Raw genomic sequence first — 19,463 nt, 5'->3', positions numbered from 1 at the left:
TCCCTGAGTCTCATCCTACATTGCCTGTTGGGGGAGGTGGGCTGCGACCTGGGGACAGATGAGCGGAACTTTGCTGGCTCCTGGGGCTTGGCTGATGTGCTGTCCTCGAGTGGGGACCAACCCTCCACATTGCCTCCATGGAAGGAAGATGGTGAGCTTTGGCAATACAAAGTTCTGGGTTGTGTGTCCTCGGACGAGTTAAAGAAAGTATGTGAAGCCTCATTTTGCGGATCTGTGAAGTGGGATGATACCCTGCCGGCATCTCGGTAGTGAAGAAGGATTTAAGCAGCGACACTGAGGAAGTTGGTTTTACTCAGTGTTCTCAGTAGTTCACAGAATCGCCAGGACAACCTCAGACCCAGGACGATTATCTCCACTGTCAGGTGCGGAGATGGAGCCACATGGGGGTGGAGTCAGATGAGGAAGTTAAAGCTCAGGGGTGCAAACCTTGGGGACAGAAAGGCCCTGGCAAGTAGTAGGTTCAGAGCGAGCCGAGGCTTGCTTCTCCCTGGAGAAGTGGAGGGGCTCTGTCTCCCAGGAAACAAAACACGGGAGAAAGTCAAATTTAGAAAAGCAGAGCCAGGTTAGAACGAGCCCCTATCCAGCCCGCAGTGGCGGCAGGAGGGGGCGTCTGCGCAAGGACAAGGCCTCGGGGAGGGGCCTCGCTTGGGGGCACCTGGATCTGGGCTCCTGGCTGGCTCCTGCTGGCATCTGCTGGGGCTGAGTGGGGAAGTCCCTCACCTGAGACAGGGACCTTGCCTTGTCTGAGAATCCCTAGAGACTGCACTGAGTCCCCGGCGGTGACAGGCAACACGGGCTTATGTCTGACAAGCCACCAAGGAGCAGATGACGTTTCCTAGCTGGCACCGCGGCCACCTGTCCTCCGGTCCTTTCCCTCCTAGGAAGCCCAGCAGATGCTCACTCCACTTCCCAGTTCCCCCGGAAGCTTCCTGCCCCTCGCCCCCCACCCCAGCCTGTCTCGTTTAGTGCCACTAAATGGCAGGCCCAGAGGTGCAGCGAGGGAAGGGGCTGGGCACTGAGCTCCCATTGGCTTCCTTCACGAGATCACTGCCTTAATTTACGAGGCCTGAGTGAGTCTCATTTCCCCAGTGCGCGTTGAGTAATTAACTATTAATAAAAGCATTACTGAGTTAACCACGGGGGCATGTTTAATTCATGGGGCAGCCCGGGAACAGGACGGAGGCGAGGGCTCAGTGGGAGATTCCTCCCCGGGCAAAATATCACCAGCAGGATGCCGCCCAGCGAGGCCCTGGCCCCCCTCTGGAGGGCTATTATTCTCATCCCTAACCAGAGGGACTTACTCCAAGGAGGCAGAGACCGCCTGCCTCAGACCAGGGGACCAGAGGCTGCAGAGAGCAGGGGGAGGCAGGGCGGAGTTCTGGGATGGGGGAGCCCTGGGGACAGGGCTCCGGGCTTGGTGGCTACTGGGGTGAGTGACCTTGGGCAAGTCGCTTAGCTTCTCTGATCCTGTTTCTCATCTGCAAAGCGGGATCACTAATAACAAGGACATCTGGGTGGGCTGCAGGACTAAAGGAAATCCGGTGGGAGAAGATGTGGGGAGCGAACCAGCCCGTGCTCCTCGCTGGCATGGGGTTCTCTTCAGGACCAGCCTCCTTGCTCCCTAACCTAGAGACACCCCCAGTTGTTAAGTGAGGTGGGGGAGGGGAGTTACCTGCTTGTTCCAGAGAACCTGGTGGAACAGTCCCTTCAGGATACCTCCTAGGGTCTTGGAGGCTTTTCAAAGGCAGGTGGCCCTCTCTGCCCCTCTCTTCCCACAGAACCTCCAGCCAGCCGTGGTGAATGAATTCTTCCCTCCCAAACACACCTTCCTTCTCCTTGCGCTCACCCACACCTACGGGCCTTGCTTAGCAAACTCCTATTTAGTCCTCAGGACTCAGCCCTTCCTGGAAGTATCTCCTTCCCCCTGACACAGATAGACTCAGGCAGAATTGGTTCCTCCTGGATATTCTTCAATTATGGCAGCTAACTGGCCACCCACTCATCCACTCCTCCATCCATTCATCAACCACCCCTCCACATTTCCACCCGCCCATCCATCATCCATCCACCCACCGCCCATCCATCCAGACTTCCTGCTGAACACCTGGAGTACGCATCTCTGATTCCACTGAACTTTTGGACAAGTCTGGGGCTTTCCTTAGACCAGCGGTTCTTGATCTTTTGGGGTGCAGGGCACTCTCCTCTGGTGTCCCTCTTCTTGGATCCCAGTTGTCTCCGGAGGCAGACTGTGGCCCTGGGTACCGTGGACACTGGGGGCCATGCTCAGACCTACCTTTGGGAGTGAAGACCTTATTCCCGCTGGGAGCATGGCGAGAAGACAGCCCTCGGCTGTCAACCTCCTGGGAGACAACTTCCTGACCTGAAGTCAGGTCTCTTCCAGGGGCAGGTTCACTGCCAGGGAGGGGCCACCAAGGGGGTGTAGCGACTGGAGGCTGCCTCCTGTCTCAGGCCGCCTCTGCTGGGCCAGTCTAGCTCGCGGCCCAGCTGCGGGCGGGCGGGCGGGCGGGCGGCCGGCCTTGGGGAAGCTCGGCTTCCTCCTCTGCAAATCCCCGCCCATCTGCTCCTTGCACAGGTGTTCTCCCAGGACCACCTTCTAGTCAACAGCAGCTCCAGGCTCCATCTCTCAGTCTGCTTCCCAGGGAGCCACTGGGTTCAAAGGCCCGGCAGAAGTTCCTCGAGGACAGGCACAAGGACAGGGACACGTGTCAGTGACTGCTTGGTAGGTGCTGCGCAAGCCTGTTTTGAATACATGCTAATGCACTCTCTTCAGTCCTCTGTTCTGTTCCTCTGTCGTCTCCAGCAGGAGCTCTTCTCATCAGGTATCAGGAGAAAGGGACACCCCACCAGCCCAAGCCAGCAGGACCGCGGGGCCTGCTCAGGAAAATGTACTAGTTGCCAATGAAACTGTAAATAACCATGGGAACGGAAGTCAAGCTCACCGGTTCCTGTGAAGCAGGGGACGGGGCCTGGCTGATGTCGGGCTGTGCTGTGAGGGAGGGACAGGCTCGGTGGGGAGGCGGGAGGCTGAGGCCCGGCAAGAGGGCTGCTGGTGGTGGCTACAGCCTCTTCTTACAGGGAAAATCACCCGCCACCCGCAGCCCCCCAGTGCCAGGGCGGAACCCAGGGCTTCCAGCACGCTGGGCAAGCACCATGCTGAGCAAAGTTCTGCCCCAGCACTAGGGCAAATGACTTCAAAGTTAAAACCCAGAAAACCCCTCCTCAGTTCCCACTGTTGGAAATTCCTTCGCAGACCCAGCGTCTACTAAGTGGCTCCTCTGTGCCAGGCTTTGAGGCAAGGATGGGGACCATGGAGGCGGGGGCCTTGGTGCTGGCCACTCCTCTTTCAAGCTCTGTCACTGGGCAGGCTGTGACATTCTCATTGCTGACTTTTACTGAGAGCTAATGAGTCTGTGCCCAGCACCGTGCAAATTGCTTTGCATGTCATTTTCTCTTTACAGCTGCTTCATCAGGAGGTGGATTATCAGTCCTTCTTTATAGACAAGCAAGAGAGGACCAGCAACCCGGCCAAGATCACAGGGCAGAGAAAAGTGAATCCAAGTCTGTGGTGGCCCCAGGCTGAATTCCGAGCCCGTAGTAGGCTTTGCCTCTGTGAATTCGGTTTCCAAAACCATGAAATAGGTGCAGCGATTCCTACCACACAGGACTGCTCAGGACTCAGTAACCTGTGCCAAGGACCAGAGGGCATCCAGTGGCCGGTCCCTTCTTCCTTCCTCCCCATTCCCATCTCCCGCCTATCTCTTCTTCCTGTCTGGGGTGGGGGGAGGGGCAGCTCCAAGGACAAACATCTCTGTCCCCAAGTCCAGCAGTGCCTGCCAGCGTTGTCTGAATGCTGTTGCCCTAAATGGATGATGATCTGGGGGTCCCCACTCTTGGTTCTCTGGACTGGAAATTGGGAACCCAGCTTATAGCCAGTCCATGTGGCAAGTGCCCAGGGAGAGTTCTCCTGGTGGCATGTAACTACTCTGGCGCCACTGGGACTTTCAGGGTTTCACAGCAGATTGGAGCACACACAGCTGCAGATGATCCCCTGGGCCCCCAAGGCAGAGGCAAGTTCCAGAATGACGATGCAGGTATGCGGGGGCCTGCCTGGCGGCTCAGGCCTCTCCCACAGCAAACCCCAGCTTGCTTTTGCTCCCTACAGTGCCAACTGCAGACGTCCTCATATATTGGGGGCATTAACCTTCCTCCCACTATGGGCTCCTGGAGAGGCAGTGGGCATGTAAGCACTTAAAACCCGGACCTGCAGGTCAGTCCTCTTCCCTCCTCCCCTTCTGTTGGGGACAGACACCACAGCCTGGAGAGACCAGTCACATCCTCAGCTTCGCTCAACCTGTGCAAGCACCGAGTTGCCATGGTGACGCTGCAGCCCAGAGATGCAATGGCTGCAGACAGCACGGGTGGCTTGAGGGCTCAGAGCCAGGGTGAACGCTATCTGGCCTGAGAGGCCAGGCGACTGGGCGCTGGGCGGGGGAGTGGGGGGAGCCCTCCTCTAGGCCTGGCTGGTAATTGCTGCTAAGTGAGGGGCTGTCATTGAGGCCGACACGAGTGCAGCAGAGCCCCTGCGCTGCCCCCTGTAATTACTGCACCAGACAGCAGTGCGGCTCCCGGCCGGAGGGGGCGCGGCCAGAAGTGCTCATCCACCTGCGCCCTGGGGCTGCGGCGGGCGCTCCGCCTCCAAGCAGCAGCTCTGAGGCCACCTCTCCAGTCCCTCCTTGGCTGGTTCTCCCTTCACCTAGCTGGAAGCCTGGCTTCCTTTCATCCTGGTCTCTGAACCTGCAGGATCCAAGGTGGGCAGAGGACCAGGCAAGGGGCAGCACAGGCCTATTTGCGGACGTCCGCAGGGAATGGGAACTGGAGGCTGATCCTCCACGGAGGACCTGAGCTGGGCTCTGCTCTCAGGATCCGACGACAGCAGGGCTGGCAAACAGCAGCCGCTAGTCTAAGCCGAGGCCTTCCTTCCAAGGCAGGTTTTGCTGGGACAGCCACGCCCTTCGTTTTGTAACGGCTATGGCTTCCTTTCACACTACAACGGAGAGTTGAGAAGTTGTAACAGATGCCATATGGTCCCCAAACCAAAAATATTTACTATCTGTCCTTTACAGATAGTTTGCAGACCCATTTCTAAAGTATTGCTGTCCTGGGCTCAGCTCAGTAATTCTAGCACATTCAGTAGGGTTAGCCTTTTATCAGAGCCCTGTCCTGGTCCTCCCCCGAGTCACCACCTCTGCCTGGATCTGGACAGTGGTGGCAGGTCAGCTGAGTGCTACAGCCTGGTGCAAGGGCGCCACCTGCTGTGAGTGCCCAGAGCTCCCCAGGGGAAGCCCTGGTCGTGGGCAGCTGCTCACAACCAGGTATGGGGCCTGGGGCTTGACCCCTGCCCGTTCCACCTGACAGACTACACCCTGCAGAAGGGGTCGGTCAAGTCCAAGAGGGGCCAGGGGAAGGCAGGTCCCAGGGATCCTTTACAGGAAGCAGCCCAGGACCTGCACGGAGGTGCACGCCCGCCGTGATCCTAGCCCGGCTGCTCACTTAGTAAGCTCTATCTCGTCTAGGTCCTGACCTCTTGGTTGTTGAAAGGATTAAAAAACCAAACCTAACATTTAAATGTTACAAATACTGGTAACACTCTTCAGAAAGGCTCATATTATTTCCATTTCACAGAGAGGTTAAGGATTCACTTAAGGTCACACGGAAAAGGGACAAAGTCAGGATTCAAATCTAGGCCGTGAAAAACATGTTAAGTCCCCAGGACACCGTTCTCAGTGAATATCCATGAAAAACATGTTAAGTCCCCAGGACACCATACTCAGTGAATATCCATGAAAAACATGTTAAGTCCCCAGGACACCGTACTCAGTGAATATCCATGAAAAACATGTTAAGTCCCCAGGACACCGTACTCAGTGAATATCCATGAAAAACATGTTAAGTCCCCAGGACACCGTACTCAGTAAATATTCATTTATTTTCTGCCTGCAAGTGTGGGTGGGGCCGGGTGGAGGGGTAAGCGGGAGACACAGGAGGCTGGGGAGGCCCCACGGGGAAAGAAGGCCAAGAAGGCCTTCACGGTCTCCTGCCCCCACGCCCCTAGGCAACGTCAGTGGCCACTGGACCATAAACCATTTATTTCCAAACTATAAATAAATCTGCTGAGAAAGATGCTGTCCAGGTGATGAGGCCCCGACCCCTCACGTCCCCAGCTGCCCCACCGTTCGGTCAGTCCCTTGGAAAGCAGCTGTCCTGGACTAGTCTTGCTCCGAGCCTGGCCAAGGGCTGAGAAGGACACACCCACTCCCCTCTCCACCGTGGCCCCAGCACAGCGCGGCTGAGCCCCACCAGGCCCGAGGCTGGCCTGGTGCTCACCCCGCTGACCGAGCTCCACGGGAAAGGGAAGGGTAGGCGCCACCAGCCCCTGGCCTAGCTGCCCACAGGTGACTCCCAGCACCACTCCCGGCTGCTGCGAAGAGCCACGGGCCCTGGCTGCTGCCGAGAGCTCAGCACCGCTGGTCACAGAGCAGCCTGCCCCCAAGTTGCTCTGCTGGCCGCTCACTGCTGCCCCTGGGCCACGAAGTAGTCCTCCTCCTCCTCCTCCTCTCCCTCCGGCTGGCCGCTCCGGAGGAGCAGCTCCAGGTCCGGGCCGGAGCCCAGGCCCTTCAGGGGTTTAGATCCACTGTCACCTTGGGGAAGAGATCACGGTTATGGATCTGCGTGGGTCACCCAAGTCCCGACCCTTTGGAGATGACCCCCATGTCCTTCCCAGGGTGACGGCAGCACCACCAGGCATACTTTCTGAGCCACGGCAGCAGCCAGGAGGGGAAGCTAGACTCGAGCCAGCGGAGGCCGCAACTCTCTGGGGAGGCTGAGAGCCATAGGCTCTTCAGGGCAGGCAGGGCTGGGGCGAGGGCACTTGGGGGCCAAGTCACGCGGAGAGTGGCATCACAGAATGGAGGCGCCTGGACAGGCTCCAGTTACCTCTGGAGTGCAGAGCTTTCAGGGCAACGTGCAGAGAGATTCCTGAGAGGCAGAGGGCGAAGCCCAGCCAGTTCAGGAGGCTGATCTGATCGCCCAGCAGGTGAGCTGCCAGCAGCAAAGTGCAGACTTCCTGTGGGCAGAAGTGGGTGGGGGTGGTCAGCAGCAGGCGCTCCTCCTCAAGGGGAGGACCAGTCCCAAGGCCCCGGACTCCTGGCCAGCCTGCAGGGTGAAGGGGTGAGGGACAGCCTGCCCGCACGGCATTCCTGCCAGCCCCGCTACGTGACTGATGCAAAAGGCAGGCAGAATTTCACAGAATTCTGCTGGGAATAAAAGAGACACGAGATGCAGGGTGGGGAGTGCAGCCTGCACCACACGCACAGGAACATGGGTTAGCTGCCCTGGCACAGGCACCTGCAGATGGGCAGCCCTCAGCGCCTTAGGGCAAATACAGTCACACTGGGCCCTAAGGACACAATGTCCCAGGGTCCTTCATACACAATGCATTCTGAGAGCCCCAGCTATGGTTCCTGGCTGGGTCGCCAGCGGAGGCCCGTGGGGATCTCAGTTCTGCCCCAGCAGGGGGTAGTCTGCCTGGTCCTGAGCAGGGAGCTGCAGAAATGGTGGGGGAGGGGGAGGTGCAGGAAGGAAGGGGAGGAGCGCGGGGAGGAGCGCAGGGAGGCAGGGGAAGGCTTCAAGGTGCCAGGAAAGGCAAGACAGGCAACGCCGGCCCCTGGCACGACACAGCTCTCTTGCTGGGCCCACGCAGACACTGCCAATCAATCGTGGAGCTCTTTACTGATGAGTGTGGGTGGGGCTTCTCAACCTGAGGCTCCCAAAGTACAATGTGAACCCATCCGGGCCTAGAGGAGTGGCTGGCCCTGACCTGCTGCATACCCTCGGCTGGGAGCAGCTCTGCAGCCCCTTCCCCAGGCTGCAGGGAAGACCGCCTCACTCAGGGTTGAGGGATGGAGGGGAGAGGAGAGACCCGAGCGTGCTGCCCGTCACTTAACTGGGCTTTTGAGTCTCTTCTCGAAAGCGCCCAGGAAAGCCAGTGCTGAGATGGAAGCTGCTGGTGAGGAACCTTTATGGGACCCCTCTAAGGGAGGACGGGGGTCACTTCTAAGTCTGTACCTTAAAAATGCCAGCAATGGAGAGAGTGAGGCTGGAGGTTCTGGAAACCAGGAGGAACTCGGAGAAACCCAAACCGAAGGCGAGAATCCCGCCAAGGAAGAGACTCCCAAGTACCCGCAGGAGCAGCACGGTGTCCTGGAAGCGGAAGATTTTCTCAGATGTGGACAAGTGCAGACCTGAAAGCAATGCGGAGAGAGCGCGGGAGGCCAGGGCCGGGGCTCCTGGGCGGCCCTGCCTTCACCCAGGCCTGTCAGCACCGAGGCGGACACAGGAGCCCTGGCTGACCCTCCAGCTGGGGAAGATGGGAGGTACGGGATAATCCCACACAAGCTGCCTGAGACCTGGGGAGACAGGAGGAGCTATAACAGCTGCTAGGAGCCCCAGCGCAATTCCAGCCGGCGGTCCCGACAGGGAGCGATGTGGATCTGAGGCCTGGTGTGGGGGGCTGGCACGGCCCAGGGGCTGCAGCTGCACCCCGCTCCTTTATACTGTTGGTCTGCCTTTTTTTTTTTTCTTGCAGTTTTAGGGATGGAATCCAGGGCCTCGAGGATGGTAGGCAAGTGTTCTGCCTCCAAGCCCAAATCTAGGTCTTGCTACGACACAGCTATGGGACGTGGGCCAAGATGTTCCCTTTCTGGACTTAGTTTCCCTGCTGCTGAAACAATAGGACTGGGTCTAGGCTGGCGTTCCTCTAGCGGGCAGCGCCGCCTGGTGAGCTTTCTTCCCTCCCCGCTCCCTCCTTCCCTTCTTTTCGGTACCAGAGATTGAATCTGGGGTGCTCTACCACTGAGCCACACCCCAAGCCCTCTGATTTCTCTATTTGGAGACAGGGTCTTGCTAAGTTGCCAAGGCTGGCCTTGAACTTGCCATCCTCCTGCCTCAGCCTCCCCCATGGCTGGGATGATGAGCATTTCTCAAAAAGAAAACACACACCTACGTGAACAGATAACTGCACAAAACACAAATTTTGCCTAGTCCCTCCAAAACTGTCCCTCTGAAGGGACAATCCCCTGGGTGCCCAGCAAGATCCCCACAGTGTATCAGCAGAGGATGGAGTTAGCCCTGCACTGGGCACAAGAGACACCTGTGGGAACTGGATGCTGACAAGCACTTGGGCATTTTTGGAGGGAAGCACTGAAGGAACAGAATGACAGCCCCCTGCCCACCCCGGCCCCCCGCTGGCCAGGGGTTCACAATGCAGGACATCCTGCTTGGGGCTGGGCTCGGCAGGGCTGCCAAGGCGTGGGCAATTTGAAGGGAATTCGGGGAAGAGCAACATAAGTAATGAAGGCGCTTGGGGGATTAATTTACCAGAAAAGATTAAAGGAGCTAAATCCATGCAGCTTTGCTAAGTGGCGACTACCAGAGGCTTTCGGATGAGGGTTGCAGACAGGGGAATGGAGCAGACACCCGGGGGGCCGGGAGCCTGGTGTGTGGTGCAGGGGGCATAATGAAGCAACGAGAGAGGTTTTTAAAAAGGAAAAACATGAGGCTCTGAACAGAAGTTTCCTGGACAACGGGGCTGCAGAATAATTTTCTCAGGGAGGCTGGAGACGCTTCGCTGCTTGAAACTTAAATGGATGTGGGACAGAATTTTCTGTAATGACCCCGAGGACAGTCGGGACTCTGGGAGGAAGAATAAATAGACAGAGGACAAAGACTAATCCCAAAAACCGGAGGAAGGAAGGTGGTGCTGGGCTGCCCGCCCTCGCAGCTCTCCTGCCTCCCTCCTCTGGAAGCCCACGGGGAGGGGACCCTGCTCCCGGTCCAGGCTCCTGCTGGCCCTCAACCCTGGCCCGCACAGCTGATGCCACAGGGTTACAGGCCCACATGTGACCGAACCTCCTGACCTTCCCAGGATGCCCTGCCTGCCGTGGACCACCACACACCACTCATATGCTAAAATACACAGTCTGGGAAGCTTTTCCGACTTGCTCACTCCACTGTCCCGAAATAGCAGGTGACTCAGGCCCTCTTAGGGGCAGCATGCAAGGCAGGGAAGATTGGGCTTAACCACTTGAAGCTGGGAGGCTGGGTCCAGATTCTGGCTTCTTATGAGCAGAGGGACCTTGAGCAAGCTCTTGTCCCTTCTGAGCCTCAGTTTCTTTCATCTGCAAAACCAGGACAATTTCAGTATCGCCACATGTTTTCTGGGAGGATTAAGTGAGTTAAGCATGTTTGAAATAATTAAAACAGCTGGGTGTGGTGGGGCAGGCCTGCAGTCCCAGCTACTCGGGAGGCTAAGGCGGGAGGACCGAAGGTTTGAGGCCAGACTGGGCAACCTGGTAGGATCCTGTCTCCAAATACAAAATCGAAAGCGCTCGGGGTGTGGCTCAGTGGTAGAGTGCCCCTGGGTTCAATCCCCAGTGCTGGGAAAAAAAGCAAAATAACCAGAAAGGGCGAACGCAGTCCTGCTGAGCCTTCAGCACTCAGCACTGGCCACCACCATGGCTGTCCTTGTGCTTTACACTCTTCTGAGTCATTACCAGACTGGATTCAGTCATTTTGGTTCTGGGGTTTGTCCAGTCCCAACACTGCAGCAGGGGTGGGGCTGTGTCTTTGATCTTGGCAACCTCTGCAGCTAGCACCACACAGGGATCTGGGATTTGCTGTTCTGAGGTGCCCCGGGTGTGGCTGGCTCAACATACCTTCAAATATGGCAAAGAGAGGGAAGAGCCCCAGAAACATGAGTGGCTGCAGGTGGAACATGGTGTCGATGGGATTCTGGAGGCCTGCAGGGCAGGGACACAGGGGTCACGAGGTCTGGCCCATACCTGCACAGCTTCCAGCCTGCCTGTGTCTGACCCTCGCCCATGCTCACCCAGCTCAGCCTTCTGCAGGAGCATCTGGGTGAGGGTCCAGCGAATTCCACCGATGAACGAGGCCCCCAGCACCAGGGAGAAGCCTTTCACGTTGAACTGTGTGGACTTGTAGGTGAACATGAAGAGGCCCCCAGCAATGAGGAGAACCACCAGGACCAGCGTGGCACGCTAGAGGAGGGGAGCAGGTGCAGCTAACTCGGGAGCTCATCACAAGCAGAGTTTGGGTCAGTGTCCACCCTGGCCTCCCCTGGGTAGGAAACCTTCTACCCTCAACCACTTCAGGAAGTCAGGGACAGTCCTTGCCTATTGACATATGTAGGGTTGACACTCAGTGGGCATGTCCCCAGTATCCCTACCTATTCTAAAATACTACAGTGCTTTCTGCGATCTGTTCGCAGCTGCAAGCGGCCTCTCTCTCTCCACTGGGCCACCAAACAAGGACCACCAGCTTGCACAGCAGGCTCTTCAGGACCCTCCTGCTTTCTTCTGTTAGCTACTGACACACTTATTTCTAAATACTCTGCATATTGTCCCTATGCTGAAGAGGGAGTTACTGCTACCTGGGCTGGGCCTGTCTCCTATGTCACAAGGTGACAAATCGCTGCTCAGATTCCCTCCTCTATTTTGGGTGTAGGCAGGGGTAGGGAGGACAAAAGAGATGCGGGGTCTCACCAGCTCCTCCAACTTGAAGATGAGAGAGAAGATCAAGATGAACAGCACAGCTGAAGACTTGGTCATCGTATACCTGGAAGCGGAAATTACCCACACTGCACTGCGGGAGCCAGGGCTCGCACCCACCACCCAGAAAAGAGCCCAGAGCACAGATCAGCAGGCTGGAAGGGGGAGGGGGCTGACTTTCCAGAGAGCAACTGGTACTGCTCAGGGCAGCAGGGCAACCTGGGTACAAAAGACCAAAAGGAGTCTGCCTGAGTCATCTGACTGGTAAGGGCCCTGTCATCAGAAGACTCTCTGAGGCCCCTGATTATCACTGGGACATGAGGCTGTGTGTCTGACATTGGCGTCCTATCCTTTACCTAGCCCTTGGCCGAGACCAGGTAACAAAGAACAGATGAGAGAAGAGAGGACACGAAGAGGACTGTGTCCTCTGAAGCCAACTCCATAGAGCCAGCTATCACCCAGCCTGTGCCCACACTGGACACTGACGCAGCTGCGTGCTCCGGGGCCAGCCCCTTCCTCTGCTCTGCTGTTCTGCCCCTGCTGCGACTGCAGTGCTCGGTCCGCATCCCCTGGCTTCCCCCGCTGCCTGGCAGGCACAGCGTCCCCTCTGCGCTGGGCTTACGGAAAAGGCTGGAGACTTCTCGGAGAGCTGCTGGGTGCCAGGGAGGAGCTGAGAGAGCAAGGGCTGGTCCCAGAGAGTGATGGAGTGGCTGGCCCATCGGCCAGGTGCGCAGACAGCAGCCGGTACTCACAGCGAGACAGTGATGTAGAGGAAGCTCCAGTTGGACAAGCCCACGTCAAGTGCTGTTGCCAGTGCTGTGAAGACAAGGGCCACCCACGGCTGATGCAGCACAGGAACATCCAGCCAGGTGGCCGCTATGGCCCTAAGGTGGCTGAAGAGGCCATTTTGCCCTGCCTGGGCTTCCTTTCTACCTGCAACTAAATGGTTAACACCTGGCTAAACAGTGGGGCCGGTCCAGCAATAGGACTGAAGTTCATTCTGATTGGCTGGGGTGCTTCCTCATTTGTTAACTGATTTGAATATCCCCACCCCCACTAGGTGGGACCCTCTCCTCACCCAGTCAATCCTCTTGTGAAAACCCTTCTCCCAGGGGATCAAATAAACTCAACAGTGCACCTGGCCCTTTCAAACTTCACACGCGGGGTGCATGACACGCCAGCACCAGCTGGTCCCACCTGTCCTTTGGTACCTGCCCACATACACCTGACCTAGGAAACTGATCCCAGGCAGGCCTAGGTTAGGCTCTGCTCCCAGTGCTCTGGGGCTCCTCCAGCGCATCGCAGCCCCAAGAGGGCAAGGACCCTGCCCGCAAGGCACAGGCACACACTGCAGGTTCCATCTGTGCACTGCGGGGGCTTGCTGAGTGTGTGGCAGGGATGGGAAGACAGGGAGAACTCAAGAGATGGCGGGGTGAGAGGTGGGAGGCAGAGGGCACGAGGAGGCATGGGGTGGGGAGTGAGGGGACTTGACCTCAGGGCCCTGAGGGCTTCTCTCTGGTCCTCCCATGGGGACACATACCTGTGGGGGCCACTCTTTTGAGGTAGTCGGTCCAGCTCAGCACCACGCGAGCCCTGTGGCTGGAACACTGAACCAGCGCCCTGGACAGGGCGGAGAAGAGGAAGATCACAGCCAGGTGCAGCATGGTCATGAAGAGGGGGAAGTGGAAGCTCTGCAGAGCCCAAAGCAGACACCAGGCTGCTCAGAGAGCCGCCTGCGCGGGCGGGCGCCCGTGTCCTCCCTCCAGCTGGTGGCGGGGCAGGAAGGGCCGGTCCCCTGGCTTGCAGTGAGGGGCACTCAGCTGCATGACAATCCCTTAGGCTAAGAGCTATTCACTCTGGAGGTCAAAAGGAGAAGTGGCAACCCGGGGCTCACCCCCAGCTGGTGCTGTCTCCACTTCAACACCTGCCGGCTGTTCTGTCAGCCCTGCCCACAGCCCACTCCCAGGCAGGAGCCACTGTGGGCCAATATGGCCATACTGATTGTGGCCACCTTTGTCCCAGCACCCTGCACTGGTGAGGCCTCCAGTTACCTTCGTCAGCCATTTGTTGTAGAAGGTGATGCCGATGGAGAAGCAGTAGTAGAGAAGGACCAGCCCCAGGGTCAACACCGCCTTCCATACAAAGGCCACGTCAAGGGCCCACCTCCCCATCCGTGGAGGCTGCGGCGCCCGAGCTCCTGGGCCACGAGAGACAGGCACCTCTTTTGAAGACAGCCCACAGGAAAAGTGGGAGCTGGACCACGACTTTCAAAAGGCAGATGCCCTGGCTGGAGGGGTTCGCTTGGCCTCCATGTTTGGAATGGTCAGAGGAGCCCCAGCTGAGTCCTCACCTAAGGGGCTGGCGGTCCACGCCGACCGGTTCCATGGTTAGCTGGATGCCGGGCTCAAAGGACCCCAGTTCTGCTGCTAGAAAGATGAGAAGACAGCTCTGGAGGTCCTGCAGCTCCCGGCCTCTGTGCAGCACGCACAGAGCCCCAGGTCACGTCCCTTCCCTTGTCTCCAAGCTGTTCTCCCTGGGCTGCCATCAAAATGACCTTTTCAACACATAAATCTGTCGTGTCAGACCACTGCTTAAAACCCTTCAGCAGCTTCCATTGCTCTTATGGATAAAGGCCAAAACCCTTCCTGGGGCTCTCAAGGCCCAGATCCGGCCCTGCCAGTCTTGCCAGCCTCAGCCCCAGGATTTCCAGGGCAGGTCCAATAGGCTGCCTTTCGGTCCTCCCAACACACCAGGCCCTTTCCTGGAGGAACAGAATGCCTGCCCACCCTTCAACCACTCTTCAATTCATCCTACTTATCTTGGGCACAAATGTCATGTCCTCAGGTATCTCCCCCACCCATCAGTCCTGAGATACAGGGGGCTCTACTTTTTTTTTATAGCACTTCTGTGGGGTGTGATCTGAGTAATGTCTGGTCCACTGCAAGGCTGTGAACTTGAGGACAGGGATGGTGTGTCCACACAGAACCCTACCCACACCTGGTATTTTACAAGTTCTCCATTCGGTCTGATGACTCAGTGACAGACAGCATGCATGTCATTTTCAGGGGACTAATCTTGTCTTCAGGGGTTAAAAGTGGACCAGGAAACCTGCATCTGTCTGGACCTGGCCTCTACCAAATGTCCTCAGAGGCGGAGACTGTGTAGGGTACTGTCAAAACAAACCACTCCCTGCCACTCAAGCAACCCTGATGAGTGCCGGAGCAGGCGTGGCTGGGAGAGGTGGACCCACCTGTGCCTGGGGGAGCTGGGGCCCAGCAGCACACCTGAGGCTTCAGCTGTGTGTCCTCCTCACCATCCACTTGGAGACGCCCCACCCTGCTACACTGCCACCTTCTGGAAGCCTTCTTAGAAGGCTGATCACCCCGCCCCGAGGGTCTGAAGGAAAGGCCACACCTGCTCTGTGCTCTGGAACCTGCCCTGCCAGGAGGCAAACTGGGAGCTGGCACGGGCTTTGCCCAGAGGGCTCCAATTCTCTTTGGAGGAGCTTTAGAAATTGATAGTGGTGACTTGGGGGGATCCTGCTAGCATACAGGGGGCAAGGATCATGAGACAGAGTCCACAAACTAAGAACTATTTTGCAATCTGCGGGACTTCGCCATTTGGGCAGAAGATCGGCTTATGGTTACCTGGACCAGACCCTGACTCAGCTGTAGATATAAACACACAGCAGCTCTTCTAAGGCTTGACCTTGCATCGAAAATGCCCAAAACTTAATTACCATGTACACTGAGGGGCAATGAACTTTTTGTCAAAATGGTACCAAGAGGTTCTGTTCTGAAGAGAAACACATCACCTGGAGAACGGTACTCATGGTTTCTGAGCTGTGGCACACCACGGCCGTGTGAGTCTGTCTGTGGCTACCACGTTCCCAGGTGCTATACAGAGGAGGGAAGCGACCGGCCACATCACCCTCACAGAAACACAGTTACTTTCCTTTTGTATTACAGTTAAAGCACACTGATTTTTTAAAATTATGTGAAGGGCTGGGTGTGATGGCATATGCCTATAATCCCAGCGACTTAGGAGGTCAAGGCAGGAAGATTCCAAGTTTGAGGCCAGTCTTGGCAACTTAGCAAAATCCTGTCTCAAAATAAAAAATAAAAAGGGTTGAGGGTAGGGCTGGGGAGATAGCTCAGTTGGTAGAGTGCTTGCCTTGTAAGCGCAAGGTCCTGGGTTCAATCCCTAGCACTGCAAATAAATAAATAAATAAAAAGGTTCAGGGTGTAGCTCAGTGGGAAAGCGGCCCTGGCTCCAATCCCAGTACTGACGGAAAAAAAAAAAAAAAAGGACACATTGGATCCACTGGGTCATGTGTCACTGTCTTGCCTGGTCTAATGCATGACTTGCTAGCTGCCATCTTCCCAGTGTGGACCCCAGCTCTGATGCCCCATGGACCTCAGAGAAATTTCAACTGTGACTTGACCTCTTTACCTGGACCTCTGGCCTTAGGTGTCCCACACCTGCCCTTTCCCAGCACCGAATGGCCCACGCCTCTCTCCTCCTCCACCCCTCTTTCCCTGGGCCACACTCGCTCAAGTCACAGCAGCTCCATCTCCGCAGACACCCCCAAGTGATCACATCTGAGCTCCGCTCCTGCCACCTGGGCTCCTGGAACCTCCTGCAGGGGCCTCTCGGCTCCTCCTGCCCCTCCCAGCCAGACTCTGCTTCTGCAGCTAAGTGGGCAACAGGCTTGAGGCCCACACTTTCCTCTACGCCAGAGGTTCTCCAACTTGGTGCCACTGATGTTTGGGGTTGGACAAACCCTTGGAAGGCCTGTCCTGTGCACCGGAGGATATTTAGCAGCATCCCCAGTCAATGGCCACGAAGTGCCAGAAGAGCCTCGCCTCCCAGCCCAAGCTCTGACCACCACCGCTGCGACCAGCTGCGAGCACTGCCTGGGGCTCGAGGGTGCTCCCGCTGTGCTACACAGGCAGTGGCGGGCCTGCTAACACTAAGGGGACTTTCTTACTAGCACGCATCCCATGGGCTCTTCCAGTGGCTTCCACGCTAGGGCCATCTGTTTCCCTTCTGAGGATCAACGTGCACCTTGAGCTTGGGCTACAGTGCTGCCCCGACAGTGCAGTGCCCTCCCTGCGCTTCAAATCATGCCTTTCCTTCAGAGCTTGTCCAGATCCCTGCAACTCCCAGCCCGCAGGGAGCACGTCTTCAGCCAGCAACGCTGTTTCTACTGAGCATTAAAAGGTAATTCCCCTACCCAAAGCACAAAGCCTGACCTCAGCTCCAGGGCCACATACTCAGTATACATTCACCAAACACCACCATATCCAACCACCATCCCACCGTGCACTGGCACCAAACTGGAGGAGGTCCTCACACTTCCTCTGTGGTAAGGGAGACCAGGCTTGCAGGGCTAAATGCTCTTTCCCAAATCTCACTTGCCTAGGAAAGGAAATCCCACTCTGCCTCGCTTTCCCTGGGGAGCCGCAGCCACACTGGGGTAGGCTGTGCACCGCTGCAGTGCCGGGCTGCTCTCCACTTTCCCAATTTCAACACAGCAGCGTAGCTCAGTGCTTAAACGTACAGCTTTGAAGTTAGAGACCTGGAGTAAGTCCTAGTACTTCTACTCTAGACGCTGGAACTCAGTTTCTCCTACTGTAAGGGGAGACAGAACCACCTGGCTCCTGGGGAGAGGTGTCAATGGCATTAGGTTCAGCACCTGATGCTGGAAGGTGCACAAGTTACCTCCCTCCAGCTCCCTTTATAGCAAAACTTCCTCAGCGGCCCCTGCACTGACAGCCCACTTCCTCACCTCCTCTCACTTCCTGCCCCTACTGCTCCTGAGCCACCACACTCTCCCCCACCCACAAGGGTCAACTCTCTGTTCTCCTTCTATACACTGACCACTTCCTCCTCCTGGAAAGACACCTCAGATGCCATGACCCCACAATCTCTGGCTTGTCTTCTGCTCCTCTTGGCTGCTTCTTCAGTCTTCTTGGCTGACACCACCTCTTCAACTCAACGTATAAGAGTTGGTGCCTGAGGGTCAGATCCTGGTTCCTTTTCTTTCTTAATTCTCATCCTAAGTATCACATCCCACCCAAACCACTTGCCAGTGATGTCTTTACATTAGCCCTAAGCCTTCCTGTGAGTGCAGGCTAGTATATCCAGCTGTCCTTTTGGTAGCTCCACTCCAGACGTCTAAATCTTAAGATGTCCTAAGAAGATATCTCAATTATTCCTCATGCCCCCAACTTACTCCAAAGTCATTTAGTAAGCGCCAGTGTAATGCACAGGTACTTAAACCAAATGCAAAAATCACAGATGAAGTCATCTTTGACACCGCGGTGATGGCCCTCATTCCTCACACCCTGCCCCCTCAGCTCCGCCACCAATTACTTCTTGACCTGTCCACTTTTCTTCTCCCCTTCCACAACCACAGTCTCAGCCACGTTATCTTTCGTTATCTTGGTGTTTCCTCTTTTGTCCCCCACGGCCTGGAGTCCACGAAGCAGCCAGCGAGGTGGCCTAAACACGGAAAGCAGACCACGCCCTCCAAGGGCTCCTCGGCTAGGCCCACAGGAGGCTTCCTACCACCTGGCCTCCCCCGACCTCTGCAACCTCATCCTCCTACCGCTGTCCCCAGCCCCGGTCGCCGTGGCTTCCTGCGGTTTGACAGGCACATCAAGTCCGCGTCCTCTGCTCAGCTGAACACTCCCCAGGGCCCCCCATCTTCCAGGCCCTTCCCACCATCTGACGTTTCCGTGTTTGCTCACGTGTCTCCCGCTACCCCACCCGGACCCCGGGGCCGGGCCTCTGCGGGCGCGGCCGGGTGTCGGATTCCCGCCTGGCGCAGGGCCTGGCACCTGGCAGGTGTTCTGGAGTGGCAGGCGGAGCGGCGCGGGCAGCGCGGGCGGCCTGCAGGACGCCGCGGTCCCCGCCCCTCCGCGGACCCGGCGGGCGGCAGCAGGGGCGAGCCGCTCGCGGAGCCGGGGCGGGACGCCGCCCCACGCCAGCCCGGACCCCTCCCGCGAGCTCCAGCCGCGCGCCCACTTACCTCCACCGTGGCGCTCGCGGCCGGGATCCTCCCGCCGGAAGTGTAAGCCAGGTTCCGCCCCCGAGCCGCGGAAAGGGTGGCTTCCGGCGGAAGCCGCTGAGGGGCCAAGCGGGAGGAGGCGGTGCTGGGGTGCTGAGCAGAGACCCCGGCCAGAGCCGCTGCGTCGTGGCTGGTGGGTCCTTCCTCCGCGCTCAGCCGGTACCCCGCGCGGTGCCCACCTTGGGTGCAGCCCTGTATTGTAGTTTTTTGTCCCCGGCGCCGAAGCAGGCGCTTTCCCCGGAGTCGGGGTGCCTGTTACTGTCCTGCACAGTGAGCACCCCATACAGTGGTCACCTATTAACTTTATTATTAAACAGATTGTTTCTCTACATCCAACCTAGTGCTGGGCAAGCATGGAACGAACCACGGAATCTCTCTGGGCTGTTGCTTCTGGAAGCGCAAACCAGCCAGGAAGTTATGACAGGGACGTTGAATTTTTAGTTAGAAAGATACAGAAGTAATAACATTTGTAAAGTATTTTGTCTGAAGCTTTCTGAGAATAATTTCAAGAGGCTGAGTAAGGGGAGAGTATCCCAGAGGAAACAGAAGAACCTAAGAGGGGGCGAGAAGGCCCCAGGTTTGCTGGGAGCTCAGCTGGTTCATGGAGGGTAACAAAAACTACAGTGGTTAAAGCAGCCAAGGGGCAGGTTGCGGTGGCCCCCCACTGCTAGCCTAGAGCATTCAGACTTGATCCACCTTGCAGGAAGGTTAAAAGGGGCAGT

At 57.3% G+C, this 19,463-nt stretch overlaps 1 protein-coding gene across 6 annotated transcripts; it reads right to left on the bottom strand.

The window, feature by feature from the left end:
- Positions 1-5,980: 5,980 nt before the first annotated feature.
- On the bottom strand, positions 5,981-18,760 carry Slc35c2 (solute carrier family 35 member C2). Of its 6 annotated transcripts, none has more exons than XM_047541665.1 (11): positions 18,703-18,736; positions 14,017-14,092; positions 13,718-13,863; positions 13,207-13,357; positions 12,419-12,482; positions 11,661-11,733; positions 10,988-11,156; positions 10,815-10,898; positions 8,167-8,342; positions 7,036-7,165; positions 5,981-6,740 (listed from the first exon to the last, which is right to left on the bottom strand). In XM_047541665.1, exons 3-11 carry the CDS (start codon positions 13,835-13,837, stop codon positions 6,610-6,612), a joined length of 1,098 nt encoding a protein of 365 aa, XP_047397621.1. In that variant the 5' UTR covers positions 13,838-13,863; positions 14,017-14,092; positions 18,703-18,736; the 3' UTR covers positions 5,981-6,609. The 6 variants fall into 6 exon arrangements, with proteins under 6 accessions (XP_047397621.1, XP_047397623.1, XP_047397622.1 ...); XM_047541667.1 differs by having other exon boundaries at positions 14,017-14,089; positions 18,703-18,717; XM_047541666.1 differs by lacking the exon at positions 18,703-18,736 and adding an exon at positions 14,917-15,694.
- Between the last annotated feature and the right edge of the window lie 703 nt (positions 18,761-19,463).

Source organism: Sciurus carolinensis, chromosome 2 (genome assembly GCF_902686445.1).
Source record: "Sciurus carolinensis chromosome 2, mSciCar1.2, whole genome shotgun sequence".
Classification (NCBI taxonomy): domain Eukaryota; kingdom Metazoa; phylum Chordata; class Mammalia; order Rodentia; family Sciuridae; genus Sciurus; species Sciurus carolinensis.
The sequence above is the reverse complement of the archived record's forward strand: the minus strand, read 5'-3'. Positions and strand labels throughout refer to the sequence as shown.

Coding starts and splice junctions, on each gene's coding strand:
- Slc35c2 (XM_047541665.1), bottom strand. CDS start 13,837: ATGGGGAGGTGGGCCCTTGACGTGGCCTTTGTATGGAAGGCGGTGTTG. Junction 12,483..13,206: donor CAAAAGAGTGGCCCCCACAG/GTATGTGTCCCC, acceptor TTGTCTTCACAG/CACTGGCAACAGCACTTGAC. Junction 6,741..7,035: donor GAAAGCTCTGCACTCCAGAG/GTAACTGGAGCC, acceptor CTCTTCCCCAAG/GTGACAGTGGATCTAAACCC.